At 39.2% G+C, this 24,622-nt stretch overlaps 1 protein-coding gene across 3 annotated transcripts; it reads left to right on the forward strand.

Annotated features, from left to right (window-relative positions):
* Positions 1 to 1,435: 1,435 nt before the first annotated feature.
* TXLNG (taxilin gamma) lies at positions 1,436 to 20,729 on the forward strand (the record flags this gene model as incomplete). 3 transcript variants are annotated; one of them, XM_084306858.1, is made up of 10 exons in its annotated part: positions 1,436 to 1,606; positions 8,358 to 8,670; positions 9,377 to 9,468; positions 12,667 to 12,837; positions 13,547 to 13,741; positions 15,098 to 15,217; positions 16,236 to 16,310; positions 18,455 to 18,547; positions 19,062 to 19,157; positions 20,206 to 20,729. In XM_084306858.1, the coding sequence occupies 10 exons, from the start codon at positions 1,436 to 1,438 to the stop codon at positions 20,524 to 20,526; spliced, it is 1,647 nt and encodes a 548-aa protein (XP_084162984.1). In that variant the 3' UTR covers positions 20,527 to 20,729. The 3 variants fall into 3 exon arrangements, with proteins under 3 accessions (XP_084162984.1, XP_084162985.1, XP_084162986.1); XM_084306859.1 differs by lacking the exon at positions 1,436 to 1,606 and adding an exon at positions 2,022 to 2,163; XM_084306860.1 differs by lacking the exon at positions 1,436 to 1,606 and adding an exon at positions 6,613 to 6,616.
* Positions 20,730 to 24,622: the final 3,893 nt, after the last annotated feature.

Genomic DNA, 24,622 nt, shown 5'->3' on the forward strand with positions numbered 1-24,622 from the left:
GATGACTAAGGATTTTTACAAATGGATACTTAGTTATATCCTAAAAAATAAATAAATGAAAATAAAAAATACCCAAATTTCTTGTCTGCTGTTAGTATATAGTCTATAGCTGCTCATCTCTCATATGAGCAATCTCCAGAAACACTGTTAATAGGATTTAAGTGCAAACGTGTCCTCATTCTCCTGTGAATACTTGTATTTATTTGCAAGACTGGAATATTCATTTCAAGTACTTTTGATACGCACTTTACTGTTAAGTGCATTTTTGGAAAAAAAAAAAAAAAAAGTTTACCAAAACACATGAAGAGACATCAGAAGACAACGATAAGTGTAGAAGAAGATGCTGAAATTAGTTACTTGGTTCATTTACACATTTGTATTCTTCAGAGGGCAATAACACAGCAAGCAATCTTTGCATCTGAGATCTGTGACCGAGTTTGGAAGCTGGAAGCTCAAAATGATTAAAATTGTCACTGTCACTGTATCAACAGTAAAAAACCTGCCAGTTCCTGTGTGAAAAGAATTACTGCTGAAAATACACACTCCAGCATCTTGCATTTTCTTGAAGAAAACCTTGTTTTACTTGACAGAATGGGCTCCCTCACACGCTCCTGCTGCCTGACACACGCTGACTTCTTTTGCACCCAAATTGATGGAAACAGGCATTAGAAAGGATTTCATGGCAGTAAAGGCTTACAGCCACAGGAACTCTGTGGTTCTTGACTCTGCTCTCCCTCAAAGCACCTCATCTTTATACATAAGTCCTCCTCCTAGTCTCAAACGGGATGGGTGTAGGGCAGATATCCTAAACCTTCAGAAGGCTGCAATGGTAAAGAAGGGTCCCTTTTTTAAATTTATTTATTTTATTTTTCCAATAATTGTAACAGCATTGTGCACGTTTGTAAAAGAGTAAGGCTTATTTTGGGGGAGAAAAACTCCATCTGAAGATCAGGGCGTACGCCCGAAATGTCTTTATTTATTCATTATCTTGCAATCAGCAGTTGGATAGGTCAGGTGTGTATGGACTCAGGATACGAGGACAAGGTGATTTCGGCGGAGATGTCTTTATTTCACCCAACGCGCCTCCCGGAGCCCACAGGGCCCTGGGCGACCTCGCCCCCCCCCTTGCTCGCCACCCCCCGCTCCTCCTCGCCCCGCAGCGCTGTGCGAGCAGGCCCCGCGGCACCACCACCACCGCCGCCGCCGCCGCCGAGACTACACCTCCCGGCACCCCCCGCGGCACCCCGGCACCCCCGAGCACGGCGGAGCCGCGCGGGGCACGCCGGGAAGCGTAGTCCCCTCCTCCTTCCCCTCCCACGTGAGGCGCGGCGCGGCGCGCTGATTGGCCGCCGAGGGCAGAAAAGGGCGGGGAGGAGGGGGGGCGGCTTCCGGTGTGCGGCGGCCGGGCCGCTTGTTTGGATGCTGCCGTCACATCATGGCGACGCGCGGAGCCGAGGCGGCGCGGGGAGGCGGCAGCGGCGGCGGCGGGGGGGCAGGAGCAGCAGCAGCGGCGGCGGCGGCGGCAGCACGGAGCCGGTGCCACAGCCACAGCCAGGGCCGGGGCGGCGACGAGGCAGAGGAGGCGGCGGCGGGCGGCAGCGCTGAGGTGAGGGCAGCGCGGAGCCGAGCCGCGGCCGGCGGTTGTGAGGGGGGAGGCGGGGCCTGCCCCGGGCACGCGGCGGCTGTTGGGGGCCGTTGGGGGCCGTTGGGGGCACGTGGCGGGGGGGGAGCTGTGAGGGAGCCGGGCTCAGCCCGGGCAGGCAGCGCTACCCCCCCGCGCGGCGTTTAACGGGTTTTAACGGTTTTTAACGTGTTTTTTTTTTCTTCCCCTCTCCTGGTACGCCTGGGTTCGGGGCTCCTGCTGAAAGGGTTGCGGGGCCGGCCCGGGAGCTGCTGCTGGGGGTGGAGGGGGGAGGAAGTGAAACCTCGCTGCGGGAAGTGATCCTGGCCGGCACCTGTCCCGTCCCGGCGGCTCGCCCCTAACAGCGCGGCTGCGGCCCCGCGGTGCGCTGCAAGTTTCCGCCTGAGCTCGGGGTTCTTTCCGGGAGGTTTTTGGCAGAACGGCAGGAAGCGTTTTGGGGTGTTCGCTGGTAAAACAGCGCTTTAGGAGCACTGGAGGGGAAGATACAAATCCAGCATCTTCTTTCCTTGAGGTCATTTGAGGTAAATTCGAAAAAAAACACACAATTTTTAAAAGCGGGAGTTTTCTACATTGCAAGGCCATGAGAAAGTGCAAACACAGAAATTCTACACAAACAAACAAAAAAAAGACCAAGGTAGCCATATGAAAATACAAAGGTCTGAACCACTGTTGAAGACTCGAGTATGAGGCCAACAGTATTAATAACACAATGCTTCTAACTTTTCTAAGCATACAGTATGGGCTTTCAAGTGAGTTGTTTCTCAATCTTCCTTCTGCGGTGTTGGGACACCTAGCCTTGTAATGCCTTGGGACTAATGCTGAGCAACGCCTCAGTCCGGTCTTTTGAAAGCAGATAAAGGAGCACACAGAACATCGCTTTAAATGCGATGGCAGAACGAGGTGGAATACTTGTGGGACCAGAAGGTTGTTTCAAACAGCTAGGATCGCAGATCTTTGGGGAAGCCACCTCAAAAGGCCTTGGGTTTTCAGAAAGGTATAATTAGGCTGCACGGTCGGTTAGGTCGGTGAGCACACTATGTGGAAGTATGGCATGAAGAAATAAGCTTAATAAACTAGTCATGTGGTCACAAGCACCTGAATTACTGTTGCTACACCAGTGGACGAAGGTACGCCTGCCATAAAATGGAAACTCAAATTTTATGGCATCCCAAAATTCTAATTTTTATGAAGGAGGTGGATAAAATTGGAACCCACAATGACTTTAAGCTGTTTTTTAATCATAATAGTTATATTAAAAATATTTTTGAGTATCTACACAAAGGAAAAATACATTACATACAGTTTCTTTAGAACCAAGTGTTCCTCTGTTAGCAGACAAAAGTAAATTGGTGGGATGCAGGTAGCCTAAAATTTGTTCCAGTCCATAAACTAAGATAAAGATGACGTGATGCGTTTGTTCTTTCTAAAGCTTCTAGGATTTTTTTTTTGATGTATAAACAGTTCTGAAGACGAAGGCTAAACAAGCAGCTTTACAGCATAAATCAACCACTACTATGGGGGGTGTAGGAAATCCTTTTGATAGATTAATATTTTTAAGGGTAATTTAGGAGAAATTGCAAGTTGGAGTAGCTACTAATTATCTTTTATTAAGAGGCACAGAGAGGTACCTCATTTTCAGGTGGAGAGAAGATTGAGAATGTGTATGTGCACAGCGAGTGTATTGCTTGTGTGGAAAGTGTAAAGTCTAGGCACTTCAGTACACATAATACCAACACTGTGCACAGTGTGGTTTTAGATAGAACTTTTTGTTAGAGACTTTTTTTGGGTAGTAAACAAAAAAAATGTGACTGGCTCTCCATGGTAGGTAGGATAGACTCTGTGGAGGTGTTCCTGTGTAGTGCATGTTGCTGAGGCAGTACTGCTTGACGTAGAAGAACGTTGGATTAAGCTCCTGTGATCATGGGCAGTTCCATAAATAGGGTGCTTGTCTTTGTGCTCTCATCTCTTAGGCATGAAGTATGGTAGAGTTGTTCTGAGGTGCACCTTTTTGATCAAGGTACGAGTTGAGAGAACAGAGCAGACTACTGACCTAAAACTTCAGGGTGAGCAGGAGTGATGTTACCAGTAATTTTCCTACAGGCATCCTCAAACCATTTGGTCTGTAACTCTGAAAGAGATTAAAGATGACGTGCTTATGCAGAAATGTCAGTGTCTTGTAACAGCTGGATTCGCTGCTAGGTATGTAGCAGGCATCTTACTTCTTAATGGTTGAATTCTAAGTTTTGGTAAGTAACTCTTGTGATCTTGTGCTACAAAGTACCACATGGTGCAAAATGTTCTTGGTTGAGTCACCCTCCCTGGAGGTTTTTAAAAGATGTTTAGATGTAGAGCCCAGTGATACGGTTTGGTGGAGGGCTTGTTAGTGTTAGGGCAGAGGTTGGACTCGCTGACCTTGGAGGTCTCTTCCAACCTAGATGATTCTGTGATGTCCCTTAATGAAAGTCTTTCTAGGTATGTTATCTAGTTCTGGTCTGTCAAATTTTAAGCCACACATTGCTAGATCTGTCTGGAAGCTGAGAGATCGTGGCGGCAGCTGAAAAAGGTAGCAGCGATTTCAGTAGATAGTCTTTGGTGGAGTGATTTTATTGTGTTTTTATTCAGTCAGTACTGAATCAGCACTGTTATACAATGTGCTGTTGGAAGTGCTCTGTTCTGGCTGGAACGTTAAATGAGAAGTTCACTTGTCTGACTAGCACGTGTTCGAGGTGGGAAAATAAAAGGTAATATTCTGGGTAGTTCTGTCTGTCTCAGTAGGGGGGCGATTTCAGTGGCACTGGTGTAGTGCAGCGTAACATTTTCATTGTGGCATTTATTATTGTTATGCTTCAAGTTGAAGATTGATAAATCAAATCTGAAATTATCTGGTGCTTTAAGAATATGCTTGTAATATCTGAAGTGACAGCTCAGAACACTAATGCAGAAAATTCTTTGTTAATCATTATCAGGAGGTCATCTAGCTATTATTGTTTGTGGCCCCTGTCAGGCAATAACAGACTTGTCAGTGCTTAAAATAAAGGCTCTCCAATCTAGGTTAAACACATTTGAGTTTTAATATGTTGTCCCACTGCCTGTCAGTCCTGCCAGGATGTATGGGTGACAACTTGAGGGAATTGAACTATTTTTTTATTATTTGTGTATGTAATCAGGTTGTTTTAGCTGCTGGTAGAACCTTTTCTCTAACTACAGTATTCTAGCCTGTGGTGACCAATTTCTCATATTTAAGACAGGAAAATTGGATCATATAGCAAAAACTGTATGCTGCCACATTGTGCTTTAGTTTTGGAGGGAACAGGCTTGCATGCCAGTAAGCTTAGATTTGCTCCGTATTCATTGGAAAACTGTGAAGCCAAAAGAAGGATGAGAAGTTCTATAAAAGTTCTCTCCTTTTTTTCTCCCCTATTGCTGTTACTTTCAAATATATTTGAAATGTGCAAGGCACATGTACACAAACCTTGATTATCAATTCAGTAAGTTGATGGGTGACTTCTCCATTCTCTGCCCAACTTTGGAGGATGAGTCTGATCTGAAAATCCATGTGGGTTTTTTGACTGAGGAATTGAGAAATAATGGGGTTGAGACATGAGTATTGTCAGTAAGGAATCAGACTCACACAAAAAGTGCTGCCAAATTACCAAGGTGGCGGTGTTCACTCGGGGAAAGTTCCAGGTGCTCAGGAATGCACATTTTAATTGCTGGCTCTGAAATAACAGGTATTTAAGATACGCTGACAGTTTGCCAGTAGGGGTGGGCATTTCTAAGTCACTGATCCCATCTGTGCCCCTGCCAGTTGCCCGTTTTTCCCCAGAAAGGGCAGACTTTCTGCAGATGAAAATAGCTGCTAAAAATCTTGGGGTTGCCTAAATTTGAAGCGATGCTTCTTGTGCGTGTCTTCTTGCTGACAGTGCTCCAGATCTGCAGTGGTCTGTGTTACCTACGCACCTGTGGTTAGGATAAGGTATTTTTGGCTTGGTTCCTTGCGCTCTGCCTGTGATCAAACTGCCTTTTTTTAGTCTCTCTCGTGTCTTGGCATCTCTCCAACCATCGTGCTAGCTCTGCTGTTGGGTTGGCAGAATTGCCTATTGCAGTGCAGTGAACTGGGCTGAGGTGCTGCTCTGGCTACAAAATTTGTTAGGACAAGTTGTGTGAACGTTGGTGCCAGCACAAGGGAGAGGTGATGTGGGGCAGGGGGATGAGAAACAACAGCAGGAGCACTGCTCCTGTTCAGCCTGCAACCACACCCGGTCAGGCCTCCTCAGCTGCCCACTGCACTTCCCAGCAATTTTGTCCTTGATTTGCAGAGAGAAAACCTTGAGTGCTTAGGGATTTCAGAAAGTCCCAAACCAGAAGCTTGGAGCTTAGGGCAGGCTTTCCCTACCTTTCACCGGGCTTCTCAGGCACAAGAACCTGAATCGGAAGTTTCTGTCCTATGTAACAGAAAAAACTGCAAGTGTCAGCTGGTGCGTTGGTTCTGCAGCTCTACCTGGGGGTCATCTTGTGCTCAGTTGCCTCCGATCTTTCCGGTCTCTTCGATCTAATGTGGGCCCTGCATTTCTCAGTATTCAGCTTCTGCAAGAATTGTGTTTTGTAGAGAAGATCCATGCCATAATTTCAACCATTGGTATGTACAGAAAGTTGAAACGAGCAATATAGTTTTATCTCTTGTCCTGTTTTAGGAAGAAGCTCTTGGTTGCTAAACTTGGAGCAGTGAGCCTTTCCAATGGAAACCTCACAGCTTAAGGCAATCTAAGGAAAAATTATGAATTTTACAGCTTGAAGAGAAAACTGTTATGTGTTGGGACTGATCATTTGTTGCAACAGTTCTCTTACTGTGTTACCTTCAGAGCCATTCATCAAGTACATGGTCTGGCATGATTGCAGAAAGATAAAAACTGCAGTGGGTTTGTTTCCGTGAAGGAGATGCATCATTTCAACACTTACAAAGAGCAGTGTGAAGTAAAAAACCTTCTTTGATAAGTGAAAACTTGTTCCTTAATGTCTGCGTAGATTATTTGCATTACAAAGCTCACTGTCCTTCCTGAAAGGTGTTGCGTTAATTCCACCTTCAGGAGAACGAATCTGCCTTAAGCTAAGCTCTAAAGCTGGGGCCTTGCTTTGAGCATAGAGAGTAACTAAGCTCTTGCGAATATTTTTAACAATATTAATGCATGTTTGTGTAATGATTTTAAACAGCTCTACTAGGGAGTTGAACTATTGCTCAAAATATTGTTATTGTTGGCTGCGTTCCCTTGATGTTCGCTAATTTCTTTTCAAGAGGAAAATGGTCCATCTGTGCAGAATATACAGCCCAATGTAAACTGCTTCTACAAATTAGCACATTTTTAATAGTGAAATATCTGAATTGTTTTATGTTTAAACAGCATCACTCAGCATACAAACAAGCCCTGTTTTTATAACTACTTGGACTGAAACTTTTTAAGGAAATTTACTTTCACTTCACTGAATAAATCAATGAGAACGATCACTTTACTTTGGCAGTAAAGTGACTTCAACTCTGCTTATCATACTTCAGCTATGTATGCACTTTATAAAGTAGGATTGCAAACAGCAAAAAATACCTGGTCACCTCAAAGTATTATCCTGAGTCCTGACTCCTGTATTTTTAAAAAACAAATAAAACTCTGAAATGATTCTAGAGATTAAGAATGCTGTTCTTATGATTGAGGAAGGATTCTGGTGTTACTTTATAAGTTTTATGGAGACATCAGCATGTATTCCACTCCCAAATATGGATGTATCACTGTAGTATTAAAACAACAGGTGATGTTTAGCTTTTTGGTTAAATAATTGTTTCTGTATTTAAGAAATCTCCCAAGACAATTCTGTTTAATTGGGCAGAAGTAATGTATTGCCTTAAAAAACAAACAAACTACTACAAAACATAGGTAGTAGACCTCCAGATCTGAAGCCAGCTAATATTCATGCTTTTCTGGGATGATTTAATGGAGTAATGGAGTTTAATTGTAATATTTTGAGAATAGGTGTCTTCCTGGTCTTGTTTACCACTCTTGTGAAACAGTTTTTCTCCAAATGTAAATTGACAATCATGTTTGTTGGCATTCTGGTTGAAGTAGTTTGAGCTCTTATCCTTGTATGATATTGAAACAGTGTATTGCTATGGGTTTCTTTAGATTTCCTAGCACGATATGTTTTTCACTTTTTCTTCTGGTTTGCCTCCTAAATTATCTTATAACCAAAGTTCTTCAGTTCTCTGAAACTAGTATGTAATAAATCTGTCCTTAATCACAACGTGTACTTGTTTAAAATTGTAGATCCTATTTTTCATTTTACAGTACATTATACGACGGAGGAACATTTTCATCTAAAATTGGGTGGTTTAAGAACTGAGATGAAATCAAATCAGTTTCAGGGCCTAAAGAGCAGATTTCCATGTGAATTTTTAATTTCTAGTATGTAAATATTTTTGCAGTGACAAGTACTGAAATTGTTATGTAATAGAAATTAATATTTTGGGCTCTTGTGTGTTGCTTTCTTCATCGCTTTTTAGGCTTACGCACTTTGCTTTTATTTATATACCTGTCTTGACGACAGTGAGCATCATCTTGATCAGCATGAATAAAAGTGGAATTTTACTTTTTTTCCATACTAAAGAAGGATGGAAGTTTCATTTTCAATGCTGTTGTTTCACATCTGCTTTTTCCTTTCCCTTCTGAAGTTGGTTACTGGTGCAATGGAAGAAGCTGGATCTCAGGAGATGGGAATGAATAACCAGGATCAGCTGGTGAACAGCAAATGCAATGAATCGTCTGATGCAGCATTGCAGCATATGGAGTCCAACTGTGATGGCCTGGAAAATGCGGGCACGCTGGAAGAAGCTGAGTACATCACAAAGAACAGAAAGCTCTTGGGGTCCTCGTGCTGCTCTCAGGAGTCTCGTGAGGAGACTCCTGGGAGAGAAGAAGCCCGGACTGATCCACCTGACGGCCAACAAGACCCAGAAAGTGAAAAACACAAAGAGAAAACATTAGGTGTGTTCTTGGCATTCTGACTCTCAAATTTAAATGGCTTTAATTTCAAAGACAGGCTTTAATATTTTCATAAAATGGCTATGCATTTTCTCTTATGTCTCACATCTATTTTGTAGCCAAAACATCTCAGAATATTCTGTTAAAGATGACAAAATATGTACTTTTTGCTGAGGGAAAGTCAGTTCTTAATACGTATCATAGAATCCTTCCGCTGGTAGTGCTATTTTTATAGCAGCTTTAAAAAAACAGGTCAGTACTAATAAGCTTTTTTAACTTTGATTGTTGGGTTCATTGTTAAATTTGTGATTGTGGTGTTCAGTACTGATATTTAAATTCTAAAAGGTATGTTTTAAAGCACTTATGTGAACATCTTTTGTTATCTTTAAATATCTTTTTATCTTTTTGTTATCTTTTTGAATATCTTTGTTTCAAGTTTTTCTTTTCTATAGTAAATCATAAAAATGTTACCGTGGTTTTAAGGTTAAAGTAACTTTTGCTATCCAAGTTGTGTAATGGCATGTAGCCAAAACAAATGGTTCCTATTGTGATGACTTCCCATTTGTCACTTGTTAGATATTATGCAGCTATCAAACCAGAGAACAGCTTAGAAGCATGAGAAATTAGTGATTTATATTTGCTTTCTAAAGGCAGGGTGGCTTTTCTGATATTTTTTTCTCAGTATGGTTGTCTTCCTTTCTTTTCATAGGAAAAGAAGTGCTATTATTAATGCAAGCCTTGAACACGCTTTCTACTCCAGAGGAAAAGTTGGCAGCTTTGTGCAAAAAGTATGCTGATCTGGTAAGTAATTTGTAAAGATAGCAAGAGTTATTCATGTGTTAATACTAACAGTGGAATGCAAGAACTTTTGATACAGGACAGTTAACATTTCTGAATGTTTCACAGTGTTGGTAGGAAAATTAAACTGAACACACAGACTTATTACAAATATTGCTTCAGCCAAACTTGTGTGTAGTCTTTTCATGTCTACATGACTGCCTAAATCTAAAGAAAAATTGGATTATGATACCTTTTTGTTAACCTAGTACTGAAGCACAACATTAGGATTAACAGAAAAGCTAAGTTTCTTTTGAAAGTAAATGTTTTCCTAGCTCCTGTCTGTTGACAGTCCTTCTGTGCTAGCATTTTATAAATTCTGTGCTTTAGGGTAATGGGAAAGAACATACTGTGTATTTTTTTTATTTTTTTTTTGAAAAAAAAAAATTAATCACTTAACTCTTCAGTGATTGGGGATGAAGTTGGAAAGATGTAGTTTTAATCTTCCTTTGTGATTTGCAGTCATACAAAGGAATGCATTAGAAAAGTATTTCTTCAGCAACAGACCAAAAAGGCAAAACATGAGCAGTTACTTGATCATGGAGTGCATTCCCACCACAATGTAGCAGAAAAAAACAATATATTCTCTAAATTGGTGGCAAAATCGGCTCATAAGTTTCAGTATGTGTCTGTAAATGAAAATGCTTCATTTGTTCATCTTGAGACAGGGACAGACAAGAATGGAAATGTGTGTTTTCCCACCATATTTAGATATTAAATGAAAGCGAAAGTAAATAGGTAACTGAATAGCTTGAAAAAGCCAAGGATTGCCTTCTCTTGTTGTCAGGTATGTCACGTTTGGGAATGTTTCTGAAAAATGGCATAATGGCTGTGCAGGATGGCCTAAATCTTTTGAAATTATTTTTTCTTTTGAGATTAGTGATGTTTTTAGAGCTTAGAGAAAGAGCTAGTACCTAGTCTCTCTAGTCACACAGCCAGTAATAACTATTTAGCTTAGTTTTGTTTTTGCAGCTCTGGAGTCCTCCTTGGAGGTCTGTTGATATTTTTTGCTTTGTTTTCTCGCACATGCATGCTCTTGTTCACGAGTGAATTTCCTTTGAAACCAACAGCTTCTCTAAGAAACCACTTTCATTTAAATGAGAAACGATTGTTCCATACTGCAACTCAGTGATGGGAAGCCCACATAAAAATGATACTGTGAGAGAAAATGCAGTAAATGAGTTAGATCTTATGAACAATTGCTTGTGCATGTGGTGCCTTTTCAGGCAGCTCCCATGTCAAGTCAGTGATGAAGATGGTGGCCTACATGAGGAGCTAGGTTAGGGTGAGTTCCTTAATTCTGCAGAAAGAAAGCAGTCTGCTCCATCTTCACTTTTTTGATTTATGTTGTTGACAGAAAGACTTCAAACCAGTTAAGGAACTGCCACAATAAATGAATAGTAATTTCCTTCCAGAAATTCAGCAATCAGGAGAGACCTGTTCACATTTTGATTTTTTTCCCCTTCCAGTAGAGGATCCATAGTCTGCTGGTCTGTTGTTAGAATTATAATCCTAGAAAACCAGTTGCTCTCCCTGTGATGCTCAGAACTGCTGGGAAGTTGGGCGGGAGTTCATGCAGGAATAAGAGTAGCTTAGTTGTAGTACTTGGAGGTACTCTGTTCCCCTTAGGTTCAGTTTGATCTGGTTATGCTCCTCGTAGGATGCATTCTTTTCTCCATGGTTATGGTGGTGAACCACTGGCATAGGTGTCAAATTTAATGCCAGCAGAGGTTTGAACTGTTTATGACAGTGCACCTACAATGCTTGTTTTCTTTTTTTAAAGATTCATCATCTTTAAAGCTCACTGTCAGGTTTTTCAGTGGTGTCTCATGAAAAGGACTGTACAATAAAGGTAGGAATGCCACTCTCCTGGCAAAAGATCTTCCACAATTTTTTTTCCTAGTTTGGAATCTATCAGGAGATCAATTTCTGATGCAGGAAGGTTTGCATCCTTGGTGATATGTCTCCCACTGGCATACTTTTACAGGCCTGACGTTTCATAGGTATGCAGACAGCACAGCCACTTGAAGTGTTTTTTCTGGCCACCCAAGACAAGGGCTTTTCATGTTTGGATATCAGAATGTTTCCTTAAGGTTCCTTTACTCCAAACCAGATGAGATACAAATTTGATTTGCTGTTGTCGAGGAGGTCCTTAACTTTATTCTTTTCTTCTGTGCTTTAGCGTTATTTTGAGCTCTTTCAGAAAACCATCATTGTGTTCCTGGTTGCCAGCCTTCTTTTCCTGTGGTGTCCCAAGGCTGAGGCACTGTCTAATAAGAAGCAGTACTAAACATTGTTACCACCTGTACAATAGATCAGACTCTAATGTGGTTTCTTGAGGAGCCCAAAAATCAAATGCAGTGGAACACATTTGCAACTAGGTATTATTGCAAGAAACTCCTCAGTTCACTGGATGTTCATACAATAGATTTTGAAGTCTGCTCTGATACAAAGTTTAGCACTATCGGCTACCATCTAAATTGTCTAATGGAAATGGATTCGGTATTTTATTGCAAATGGTTGAGACTGCAGATTTCTTAAGTCACCGTTAAGCCTGGGTTGTGCAGCTTTAATGACATTTGACATGATTTACGTCAGGGCTGCTGGTTGTATCTGTTCCTTTCTGAAGTAACTTACCATTTTATGAACTTGTGTAGCCTACTGCGCCCTTCAGTAGGAGCTCCTGCTGATAAGAAATCTGCACAGTTTTGTGGGGTTTGCTTTTTGACAGTAAAGAGAGCGGCTGGATAAATGATTTTGTGTAACATACAAACAAGAGTGAAAACAATTGTGATTTGCTGAAATGCCAGTCTCAGTTGGCTTTTGTCTGCCCCATCCTCCTTTCTCAGGCCTAGTCCTACCCCTGTAGCTGAATTCAAGCTGAAAGCCCATGGTCAACAGGTCTGCGGTCCCTGTCCTCAGTGACAAATATTTGTCATGTGTATATTTTCTTCTGCTATGCTTACATACTTAGAATTGTATGGAAGATGATGGGAGTTTCTTTAAAGATCAGTGTAGGGGGTCAAATAATGAAATTGTTTGATTTCTTTGTTTTCCTTTGTTTTCGTCTGAAATGTTTAAATGCTTGTTCGGCCTGCTTGTGTAGATGCATAAAGACAGTTTGGGCTATATTTATTTCATAAATATACTCTCTAATGTTAGTTGGAGGAGAGCCGGAATGTTCAAAAGCAGATGAAGATACTGCAGAAAAAGCAAGCACAAGTTGTGAAGGAGAAAGTCCACTTGCAGAGTGAGCACAGCAAGGCCATTTTGGCACGCAGCAAACTGGAATCTCTCTGTCGGGAGCTTCAGCGTCATAACAAGACTTTAAAGGTTAGTTTATGGACATAAATCACAGTGCTAGGGGAGGTGGTTTGAATTCCTGGTTATTGATTATTGCTTAAAATCAGGGCTTCACTTATTATTGCGTCCCATGTCTGTGTTACTGAAATCTTTAGATAGTAATGTATGGTGTAAGTGTACCTGATTTTTAAGGTAAAGAACATGGGGATACTTAAGTGAGCTATAACTTTTTCCTCAGACTGGTTCACAGATCGTGTTACTTGCTGTGTGTGGTCTTGCCATATTTATATCTGGGAACAGTAATGATGACTGCTGGAAAAAAAATAGCACAAGTGAAATAACAGCAGCATGAAATGGCAGTGTATCAAAAAAGGCTTATTTGTGTTAGAATGCAGTTGCTAGGAGTGAGATGGAAGAGGCATGAGATTCTTATCTGTAATTAGTGTAGGAAAGTACGTTATAGTATCAATTCTGGTTTTAACATCTGGGTAATTCTCTCTTACATAGGTATCGTAGTAACTTAAAACACCAGTGGAATTGGTAATAATAAAATTCTCTAAAAGTTTTGGAACTTTTAGATTCTTTGTTCCATGTACTTTATGTAGGTTAGATCAGTATGATGTTACAGTTGTGGCTTACATTAACTCTAGCATTTTAGAACTTTAAACCCTACACAAATAGGAAAAAGGTACCTGGTCTGTCTTGAACACCATTACTTTCTCATACTGCCTAATAAAAGGAAGAAAACATGCAGCAAGCGCGTGAAGAAGAGGAGAGGCGAAAAGAAGCAACTGCACACTTCCAGATTACACTGAATGAAATTCAGGCTCAACTGGAACAGCATGATATAAATAATGCCAAGCTCCGTCAGGAAAATATTGAACTTGGGGAAAAACTGAAGAAGCTCATTGAGCAGTACGCGTTGCGGGAAGAGGTACCTGATTTATGCTTCTGATGGGAGTCTGTTAGTTCCTTGACTATAAGGATCAGATAATTATTTAAAGGGAGAAAAAAAACCTAGTACTTTGTGTTTATTGCGTATGTGATCTAAAATGTTCCACATTCTTGACTACCTTGAAAAATTATGCAGTTGTTTGGCCTTTTGTTTTCATGGTTTTACATCCCTATATTTAAGATGCATTGAAAAAATCTTTTACAGTGAAAGTGGTCAAATAAATAAGTTGTCTGGAGGCAACTTGTGGAATCCTTGTCATTGGAAATATTCAGAACACAATTGTGCAAGGTGTGCACAACCTGATTACTTTGAAGTTGACCCTGCTTTCAGTGGGCATTTGGCTTAAATTACTTCCAAAGGTTATTTCCAACACACATATGCATTAATACTTGCAGTTCTTTTAAAGTGAAATTTCACTGTATAACATGAGGATATAAATTGTTCTCGTTTTAGTTCATCAAGATTTTGTTTTTGTTTGAGCTACTTTGTAGCTCTTGTTGGTATTCAAGCATCCTAAGCTATCATGCTTTCAGAATATATATGGAGTGGTATTAGGGAAATAACTATTTTAGGGCCGAGCAAGCTTTTAATAGTGTGGGAGCTAGCCAGTCTAAGTAAAAGTAGCGTGGAAACTCAGGGTAGGCTTGTCTTGTCAGAGAGAACCAAGTTTTGAGGTGTTCTACAGTTTGTGGGAGGAAAAAAACAAACTAGCAGCATTGCTAGGTGGCATAGGAGGTTTGGAATATGGCTGCTGTTTTTTTTACCTGGATTAGTGAGGTCACTATAGTATGGTTCTCTACCTTTTGTGATCATGGAATACTTGTATATACAATGAGATAATTTGGGGAATAGAAAATGTAGGAAGTTGCCTTGTGTTACTTTATGTATGGAAGTCAGACTGCATGCTTGTTAATTGATTTGCGGAGTATCATGAGCCAAATGATTTGTGAACTTCGCTTGTTTGGAATTTCTTATAATTTATGAAGACGAGAGGTTTTACAAGTAACATTCAAAGTACTTAGTGGGTTAGAGGTAGATCCGCTAGCTTAAAGAGAAAGGATGTAGGCTACTTGTTACAGGATTTCTGAAAACACCTAATGTGAAGTGACTTACAGTATTCTAACAATTTTATTAAATATGCTTCTTACCAAGGTTTCCATTAAAGACAAAAAAGTGTAGTTATAATAGAGAAAAAAAGCATGTAAAAGTCTCTTACTGCTTTTTCTTTTTGCATGAAACTTGTCAAGAATATGCGTTCCCCACTCCATACACAAAAACTTACCTTAACTGACCTGTGCACGGTTTATCTTTAACAAATACATTTTTTTTCTTTAGCATATTGATAAAGTGTTCAAACATAAAGAACTGCAGCAGCAACTTGTGGATGCCAAACTACAACAAACTACCCAACTTATTAAAGAAGCAGAAGAAAAACATCAGCGAGAAAGGGAGTTTGTAAGTGAACTCTATGCATGTTAAAAGAAATAACCTGCTGAAGCATGCTTGTCATGATTTAAAATAAATACAACAGACAGCAAACTAAGGGGAGTGTATTTTTAAAGTTAGCATAATTTTTCAACATCAAGACTGAGATGTAAGCTTTGCATTGAGTGATGTGTACAGTATTTGTGTCCGTATACACAGGCAAATAGTGTTACTGTTTGCATTTACTCAGCAAATGTGCTGGATATCATTTGGAGTTTTTTTTAGATTGGGAGAATTGTTGAGGTTAAACACCAAAGGTACTTTCTTGCTGTTGTGTGGTTGTAACTTCTGGTGTAAAATAAACTGTAGGCTCACAGGATAAAGCATATGATATGCTTTTCTGAACTGCCTGTCCCCAAAACTGTCTGTTTTACTTGTGTGTTGGTAATCAGCAGTTTACTTGCAGTTTTTCAAGAAATCAGTTCTTAATGGAGCTGCAATTTACAGGAAAAGCAAGACTTCTTGCCTAGATAATCTCAAAATGATAATCCGGTAATGGACATAGTATTAAGTTACTTAAGTTATTCAAAAATTTTGGAATCCTAAGCTGATGAACATTCAAAGATTTATCTACAAAATGGTCACAAATTGGTTCAATCCAATCTTGATTCAATCTATAAAGGTAATATTAATGACTGGAGAAACAGAGGTCGAAAACAAATTACAAGAGTTATGAAACATTTACAAATTACATATAGATCATTAATGATCTAATTGTATAATTTTAGTAGTTCGAAGTTGATACCAAAATAGAAACATAATTGAATCACGTACCAACTAAAAAAAGTCTCAGTAAAATTGTATGTCAGCACATGCTTTAAATAGTATATATCAAAGTATAGTGTAGTAATAATCTCAAAAAAGTCATGTGAGAAAAATGTGGTTTGAATGGTCTGTTGGCGATGTTAACTTTTGTTCACTTTTTATCATAGATTAAGTTTTTATGCTATTCCTATTAGTATTTTCTCTTTTTTTGTTTGTTTTCTAGCTTCTAAAAGAAGCTACTGAGTCCAGACACAAGTGTGAACAGATGAAGCAACAGGAAGCTCAGCTCAAGCAGCAGGTACTTTTTGGAACAGAATGCTCTTCAATAACAGTTTTTCCTAAATGAAAATGTGGCTAGTGAAATATAACGCAACTTGTGAAAAAACTGCACGTTATCATTCATTGGATATGCCAAGTACTTGTCACAAACGTTGTTTTTAATTAAATCTTAAATTTAATTTTTGTTTCATACATACACTCCTCAGTAGTGTTGTATGAAACGTAAGAAGACTTGACATTTAGTAGTTGCTATTTAAGACCTCTGGAGAGTTCTGTTAATTGGAAGGTGCTAAACATTGAATTGCTAGAGTTGCTACCCTTTTAAATTAACAGCAATAATATTAGAAAGCATATTGGTTCTTTATGCTTTTTTCCCATTTCTTGCCTGCTTTGAACCTGTTCTCTCTTTCAAAGGTATTTTATCCTCTTTATAGCTGTTCAGGACCAGAGAGACCTTTGCACCTCTTTCTATAAAGAGTTGGGTGTGATTTTAAATGTGTAGGTCTTAAAATTTATTCCTTACTGTTTCTATCCCATCCTTCTGTACGGGAATGGGAGCAAGAACTGTTTTGTTTATTCTTGTAGTTACTGAGATTTTTGTAACCTAAATCTAAGTGTCCACAAAAAAAACAACATACTGTCTTCATACTGTTTTCTTGCTGTAAATGCTAGAGCCAAATCCTCTCTGAGTGGAGAGATGGTCTCCAGTTTTTGTGCTGTTCTGGATCACCTGCAGTCATTGGCTACATGTGAGCTCAGCACATAAGGCAAAGGGAAATGGTAGGTTAAGCTAACATTGTAACATCTGAGAAGCAGCAGCTATTACTTTCACTGTATGCCAGTTATTGCTTCAGTTTTGAGTTTTGTATTAAGTCTCCTTGAAAGTTATTTTGTGCTCTTTTTTCATACTTAACTCTACCTAATTATTTTCCCAGCTTTCCAAACAGTCACATTTGAAGTGTACGTGTATACTTAAGAGTAGGTGTACATGCACATCTTCACTAAAATTGGACATACTAATGTCCAGATTCCTCCAAATACTTTTTTTGCTGTTTTTCCAAAAACGTTTTATACCACATGTAGTCTTTTTTGTTTTATCTTCAAATTAGTTACCTTCTGTTGAAAATCCCAATGCCTTTTTTTATAGTAACAATGGGTATATCTGTGCTTTCCTGTGGCCAGCAGGAAATTTTTTAATTTAGGTGGAAGTTCAGTCACAGTAATGGCAGAGAGTCATAATCTGACAGCTCTTTTTTTCCTATGAAATCTTTTCTTACGAAATTTCATATTTTTTTAGAGTAAAATGCAGTATCTGTGTTCTGAATTGTCCTACAACCCTTCATGTAAGCACTGAAAGAACTGATTACTTTTTGAGATTGGGTGAAAAGTTCCTAGTATTGGTAGTTTCAAACTTCTGTATTCTCAGAACATTGTATTACACAATGATTATAAAGCAAAAACCTAAAAATAATTTCTATTTTAAGACTTTTTGTGGAAAATGATGCTAAATACATTTTGCTGTTCTGATGACTAATCTTGTGGTGCAGGGCAAGAAACTTTTCTGTAACTGAATATTAATACTCTTTGTTAATTAAAACTAGGGCTTTTCAATGTTGAATGTATTCTTTGTTGATACTCAATTCCCATAATTTTTGCTCACTAGCTGAGTTTTGTATGTTGTGAATGTATATTTTGAATTCTGGGTTTGATGCTTACTTTGTCCCAGCCCTGGTTGTTAGTTTTGGCTGGTTAAGGTGGAAAAATGGATCTTCTAAGCTTAATTTCTCATTTTCTTGTGCTCAGTTTCCTCTGTATTAAAGTCCTCTTTTTTTTTTTTTTTTTTTTTCAGTGGGGAGGCAAAAATGGTAGTGATGATAAATACAGTGACTTCCAACATTTTTATTAATAATTACATCCTTTTTTTTTTTTTTTAGAATGTATTACTGTTGTATCAAAACAGGTCACTCTCCTTTCATATATAATTTGAATAGTGTGTTTTCAGTCAAGCTCTGCACACTCCTCAGATTAAAATTGTGGGGTAGTATGGAAAACATTAGAAGTAGTTCATCTTCTATATTGTTTCATTTTTTCTTGTACCTGAACAGATATTTCTGTATTCCTGTACAGCTGTTCAAATTAACGTTCCTGCTCTTTTACCAACAGCTTTCTCTTTACATGGATAAATTTGAGGAATTCCAGACTACCATGGCAAAAAGCAATGAACTCTTTACAACCTTCAGGCAAGAAATGGAGAAGGTACTTTTAGGATTACTTAGAACACCATTTTATTTATATACATATATATATGCATGCTGTTAGTAGGATGCATTTTGTATCTTACAATAGTGTTCACCCTCTGAAAACGTGTGTTACGTTAACACTTCTTTAGGATCTTGAGAAATAGGGATTTGTCATATTGTGGAAAAGAAGTGCTTTTTTTATTTGACATATCTAAATCCTGTTGTCAGTGTTTTATCAATGGCATGTAACAGGTTTGATTCTCTTCTGTTGTGGTTATGTTTTAAAACTTATTTTCTGGTGGAATTTTAATAGTTCTTGAAGGTTGGTAATCTATTTCTTTTATGAATCAGTCTTGTTTTCTCTGACAGCAGGCTTGGTACTTATGGAGTTGATTTTGTGCAGAAAGATTTTTCTGTAAAATAATCTGTTCAAACTGGATTTTGAAAGTGATGTTACAAGTCAAATTATCAACATATACCTATCTCTGTTATAAAGCAAGCCACATAAGTCTTCCCTTTGTCTTTTGAAGATGACAAAGAAGATCAAGAAACTGGAAAAGGAAACTATAGTCTGGCGTACAAAATGGGAAAACAACAACAAGGCTCTTCTGCAAATGGCTGAAGAGGTAATTATTTCTGTCTTTTAAGCAGCTGTACAGCTAAACTAGAGTCTGCACTCTGGAGAACTGTGCAGTGTTTGGATTATGGATGACTGGTGGTAAGAGATGGTAGCCTCTTCTTGGACTGTCTCCATTGTATTTTCTGTTGTGTGATGGTACTGTTCTCTCCCAGCATGGAAAATGAGTTTAGGTTTAGGCAGTGACTTTTCATGACCAGAAAAACCTTAGTCTTTATCTTTCCTTGCTCAGTTTGTCCACAATTAGTCAGACAGTGTGTATGAAATCATACAAGTTGAATGAACTGACAGTATTTAAATATGCTATGCAAAATTCAATTAGTGCTGCAACAGAGATCTACTTTAAATGTACAAGACCCACATGAAGGAAATAACCTTTGGGTAAGGAAACATTTACTTCCATGCATTGCTGCTGCTTTTGAGGTCATGAGGTGCTATTACTTTATTGCAGTCCAGCAGAAGAGCTAAAAACAGTTTTCACATGAGCTGTAAGCATATAGTTCTGATTTGCCTTCCTACATTTCCTAATTTCTAACTCAATTATATTTATGATCTTGCCAAACTGTATCGGGACATCCCTAATTTTCTTATAGGTTCTGCTATAGCACTGTTTATCTTTACTTTTTTAAAGAGCTAATTGAAGAGCCGTGAATACAGTACCTTCTGACCTGTTTTGTTGCTGAATTTCTCACTTGATTTCCCACTTACATTCCCTTCTGCTCCCTCTAGTTGCCATTATTTGTGTAGTGATTCACTGCTCTATGGGACTTCATAATCAGCATTTCTGCTGATACTCAGCCCTCACAATTAGCATTATGGAGTTACTTGGTTCTCGCTGTTAAGTTTCTAAAGTTGTCTGTTGCCAGTCCTAGACAAACCGTCTGAAGTGCAGTGTCAAGTATTCTGAGCAAGGATGTGACCTATGGGATTAATTAACACCTCATTTCCAGGATTAAATAATGGTGATTCTTTACATTAATTTAGGTGAAAAAAACCAGTTGCATCCTGAAACTTCTGTTTGTTTTTTTGTCCCTCAGAAAACAGTAAGAGATAAAGAATACAAAGGCTTTCAAATAAAACTGGAGCGTTTGGAGAAGCTATGCAGGGCCCTTCAGACAGAAAGGAATGAGCTGAATGAGAAGGTGGAGATCCTTAAGGAGCAGGTTTCTCTCAGAGAAGCAGATGTGGATCTAGCTGTGCAGGTGTTGCAGTCCTGCACGCTCAATTCCCACGAGGAGCTGGAAAGTCCCACTGACACGGAACCAGGAATCCAGCCCAGTGTTGAATCACAAGCGGCAAATCGTTCTGAAAAGACTGTCTCAACAAGTCCTGTTCCTGGCACTGAATCTGTAGACTAAAATGAAGTGTAAACACTGTATTGAGAGATATATTTTGTGTATAACTTTCTCTGTTGGTGGTAACTATTGGTTTTGTGGTGAAAATTTTCTTACTTTTTCTACCATATCTGTATTTTCTTAGAACTACTGGACTTATGTGGTACAGGAAGCTGCATAGCAGCTTTAAATAGCTTAAACTATAAATTTTCCACAACTGTGTTGCACATCTGCCTCATTTTTTAAAAGAAAATATTTTTCCATAAAAGGATGCATGTGCATTTCCTCCCCACAACACAAATCACTGTCATTGAAGACTGTGTACAGACGTAACATCATTAGGGGGAAAATAGTGACAGCCTGTCACTTTTTTTGGTTTAAAGAATGGCATTCTGGTTTTGTTCATTGAGTTGGCACTCAATATACTAAAAGTTACCAAGTTTTTCAGTAAATTTATCTACACGAGGATGTCTAATGGCCAGTAAAAATGTCAGCTTTCCCCTCTAGTATGTTTTCATATATATGAAAAACTAAAGGTCCAGAATATAGTAAAAATGTATGTTTAAGGGGTTTTATGTACTTTGTGGTATGGAAAAACAACAGCTTTGAAATACGTTGGTTTGCAGCTGGTGAAACAGGGTGTACAACTTCTTTGCAGACTTCTCAGGGTTGTGTTGTAAAGGTTATTTGGGACTAGTAGCCCTACCTGTGAGGATGCTAAATAGAAATGTGTCAGGAAATGTCCAGCGATGTTACGGAGTGAAGTTTTGCAGTTGGGTAGTGTCCAGTTAGACAGACATTGGTTGGTCACATTCTTCCCTCTTAGCTGCAGTGTGTCCATAACATGATTATGCTGCCTAGAGAAATCACATGTTGTTGAGACACATCTGTGGATTATCTGAAGGGCTGGGAAAAAAGCATTTACTGCCTGATGTGTAGAAGACACAAGCCTCTAGCATATAGGCTTTTAATAGCCATATATGCTATATATGTAAGTATTAGTTAAACTATATACTTGTTTAAATTGATCATGTAGAGTCAGATACTTCTCCTGAAGTGTACAACGTGGAATATCTTGCACGCTTAACCTTGAAGCTGTACCAGTTGGCAGAGTGCCTTCCCAGTTAGGTTATCTGGTAAAGTTGGTACTTCAAATTCTTACAGTAACATGCCACAAGCAAAGCACCCTTGCTAACCTTTAGCCATGTCGGCTTTTCCTTAAAAGAAAAAAGAAAAAAAATAAATCATATCCGTATTTTGACTTTATTCTGAGAAACTGGGACCAACTTTTTTTTTTTTTTTTGGCAAGGCAATGTGTGAAATAATTACAAGCTACCCTTAACTTTAGTTCATATGTATTTACTTTCTAGTTTTGGTTGCTGTCATTTTAAGGAATATGAAAATGTGTAGCCTTTTCTGGTACTTAAAGTTCTTTGCACTTACTTGGGAGGGGATTTCTGAATCAAGCACATCTCAATGAGCTTCCCACCCTCATTGCCCTTGACAGTTTAGTGGCTAAATTACTTGAATGTTCAGGCTGCACTGAGCTCCTGATCCTTTTCCTGTAGTGATGTACGTTGAAATAATGTAGCTGTCTCTTAAAGAGAGTAAGGTTATGTAAGGCCTGATAAATGTGTTGTAGCTCATACCACTGAGAGGAACTGTGTGAAACTGACATTTCTTTAATGGTGGAGCAAATGGGAGGCTGGCCATTTTTCTCCTAGATTTGTGCAAGTTTTGTGTTTGTGGTCCAAGCACAATGCAGGAATGAAAGAAGGTAGCAGTGAGCAGTCAGTCAAGGAAGACTCAGAGCTTTGAAATGTTAATCATGCTAACCATATGGCCTAAAAGTGCTAGAAAGAAGTATTTCAGACTTGTGATTTAAATGACTTGCTTTGTAGAATCAAACTGTTTAAAAAAAAAAAAAAAAAAAAAGTTGTTGCAAGAACTGGTTTTCAGCTAACACTAAGCATGAAATAATTTTCCTGAGGGAAAGTGAAAAAACTTTGTATCTGATGCATCATACCCTTGGCAAGGTAGGACATGAAGTTTTCTATTTTTACGACTTATTATTTGGACATTTGTATGTAATGATTCTTTTGATAATGCTTGTTCTATATGGGGGCAAGAGCGAATTTTGGACCCTGCTGCAAGAGTATTTTAAAGGGCTTTTAGAGACCTGACAGATGTATAGAACAGCAATATAATTATATTTGTTACTGACTTAATTTGTAAATGAAGCAGAATGCCCCAAGTGAGAGGCTTTAAAAATGGGGATATCTCTCTTTCCTACCCTTAACATTCCCATATCACATCAACTTTGCATCTGGCCAAGGTGAGCTATGGTTTGCTTCCTGAAACCAGTCAGTACCTTTTCATGCATTGCTTTAAAGAGTGTTGTTTTAAATAAGAAATAACACCCCCATACAAATTTTTATCGAGGGATAAGCTCAGCACTCTAACTGATCTGCCATACCGCAGGCTATCGCACTGCCAGTCTGCAGCCAAATTGGCTCCAGTAGGGTTTTTAAGTAAACTTGTATTAATGCCTTTCTTCCACTACCATAAACTGTTTAATCAGGGCTGTAAGCTGATGTAGCCTGGAATAAGTATGTCTAATTGTCAAAACTCTGGGGCTTGATTGACAGTTTCACCATGATTAAGCTGCGAAAAAAGCTGAGTTATACGTGATGCAAGACCCGAGTATGTGTATACATACACAGGTAAGTTAGGTCTGTATCTAGTGTTTTGTCCTTCCTTTCATTACACTTACACCTGGTTACGTTACAGTTCAATTCTCAGGTGTTGCAGAAAATCTACCTCTTTGGACTGTAGATGGAAATAACTGTGAAAAAAGTGATGCAGAAATCTAGTTTGTGCTAAACACACTGCTTTATTTTTACAACCCATGTCTGCTTTCATGAGGAAAAAATGATAAATGAACAGGCAGTCTTTGTTTTGCTTTTCAAAAACATTTTGTAGAGATTTTTCACTAATGTGAATCTGAAATTTTATCTACTCAATTCTGTATAGATTAAGTAAATAAGTATGCTTAATATATTGGACTCTGAGTTTTTCTTTTATATCGTATTCGTGTCTGACCGGATCTACCGAACTCATTTCTGTATGTTTGAAAACTCGAGAATGAAAATTAAAAGATGTGGAACGTGAGTTCAAGCGTACTGCTCAAGTTAAGTGCCCCACGAAGGGTGGCATTGCGGAGACGTTGGAGGATTGCGTGTTACCAGGAGAGTCTCAGGGGCAGAAAGTGGTAGGAGCACCCAGCAGGCTGCGGGCATGAGGAGGAGGGTGGCGTGTCTGAGCACGGAGAGCAGGAGCATGGATTGACCCTGTGGCTGCCTGCTTGCAGTTGGTAACCTACCATGGTTAGACTGCGTGCAGCATGGAAAACGTGGTGGTGGTGTCCAGTAACTTCAAGAGTTCCTCGTGCCATCACGAGGAAGTAGGGTCATGCGTCACTAATACTGCAGAATTCTCTCTTGGTGCCCTAGTAACGATTAGGGCTCTGACTGCCTCTTTGGCATCTTCCTTAAAATGTGACAGCTTTCCCTAAATTGTAAGAACTGTGGGTTTTGTTCTACCAGGAGGAAAGTACGGAAGAAAAATGAATTTAACTAGTGATGTACATCAATACAGTGTAATAGCGTACTCTTTGGAAATAGTATTACGGGGGGGAGGACCCCCATTTCATAAAAGCTGGGTGGTACAAGTCCTACACCTGAGCCTTTTCTAGGGATGTGCCAAGTATTTTGGAAATTGAGGAATGCTGAGTTGCTGACCTTGCCGTACCTGTTAGCACCATTAAAGTACCCGTTTCCACAAAAGGTGCTGCCTCTAAATAAAATCTCTACTCTTTCTACCCTTTACTGTGGCGCATACTGATATGAAATCAAAGCTCCTGTCAGTAGGTGCATGGATGACTCCAGTCATCCTGATTTTGTTATTTAAAAAAGTCATATTTGTAAACATGGAGGTAAGTTTGCTTATACATCACCATGAATAGATGAGTCATTTTGTTCTATTACTTTTTTTTTTGTCAGATGTGAAGTCCCTTCTGGTACATGTGCATGCACGTGTGCACATTTGAGCTGTTCTTGTG

This window comes from Netta rufina, assembly GCF_964035555.1.
Source record: "Netta rufina genome assembly, chromosome: 1".
Lineage (NCBI taxonomy): Eukaryota > Metazoa > Chordata > Aves > Anseriformes > Anatidae > Netta > Netta rufina.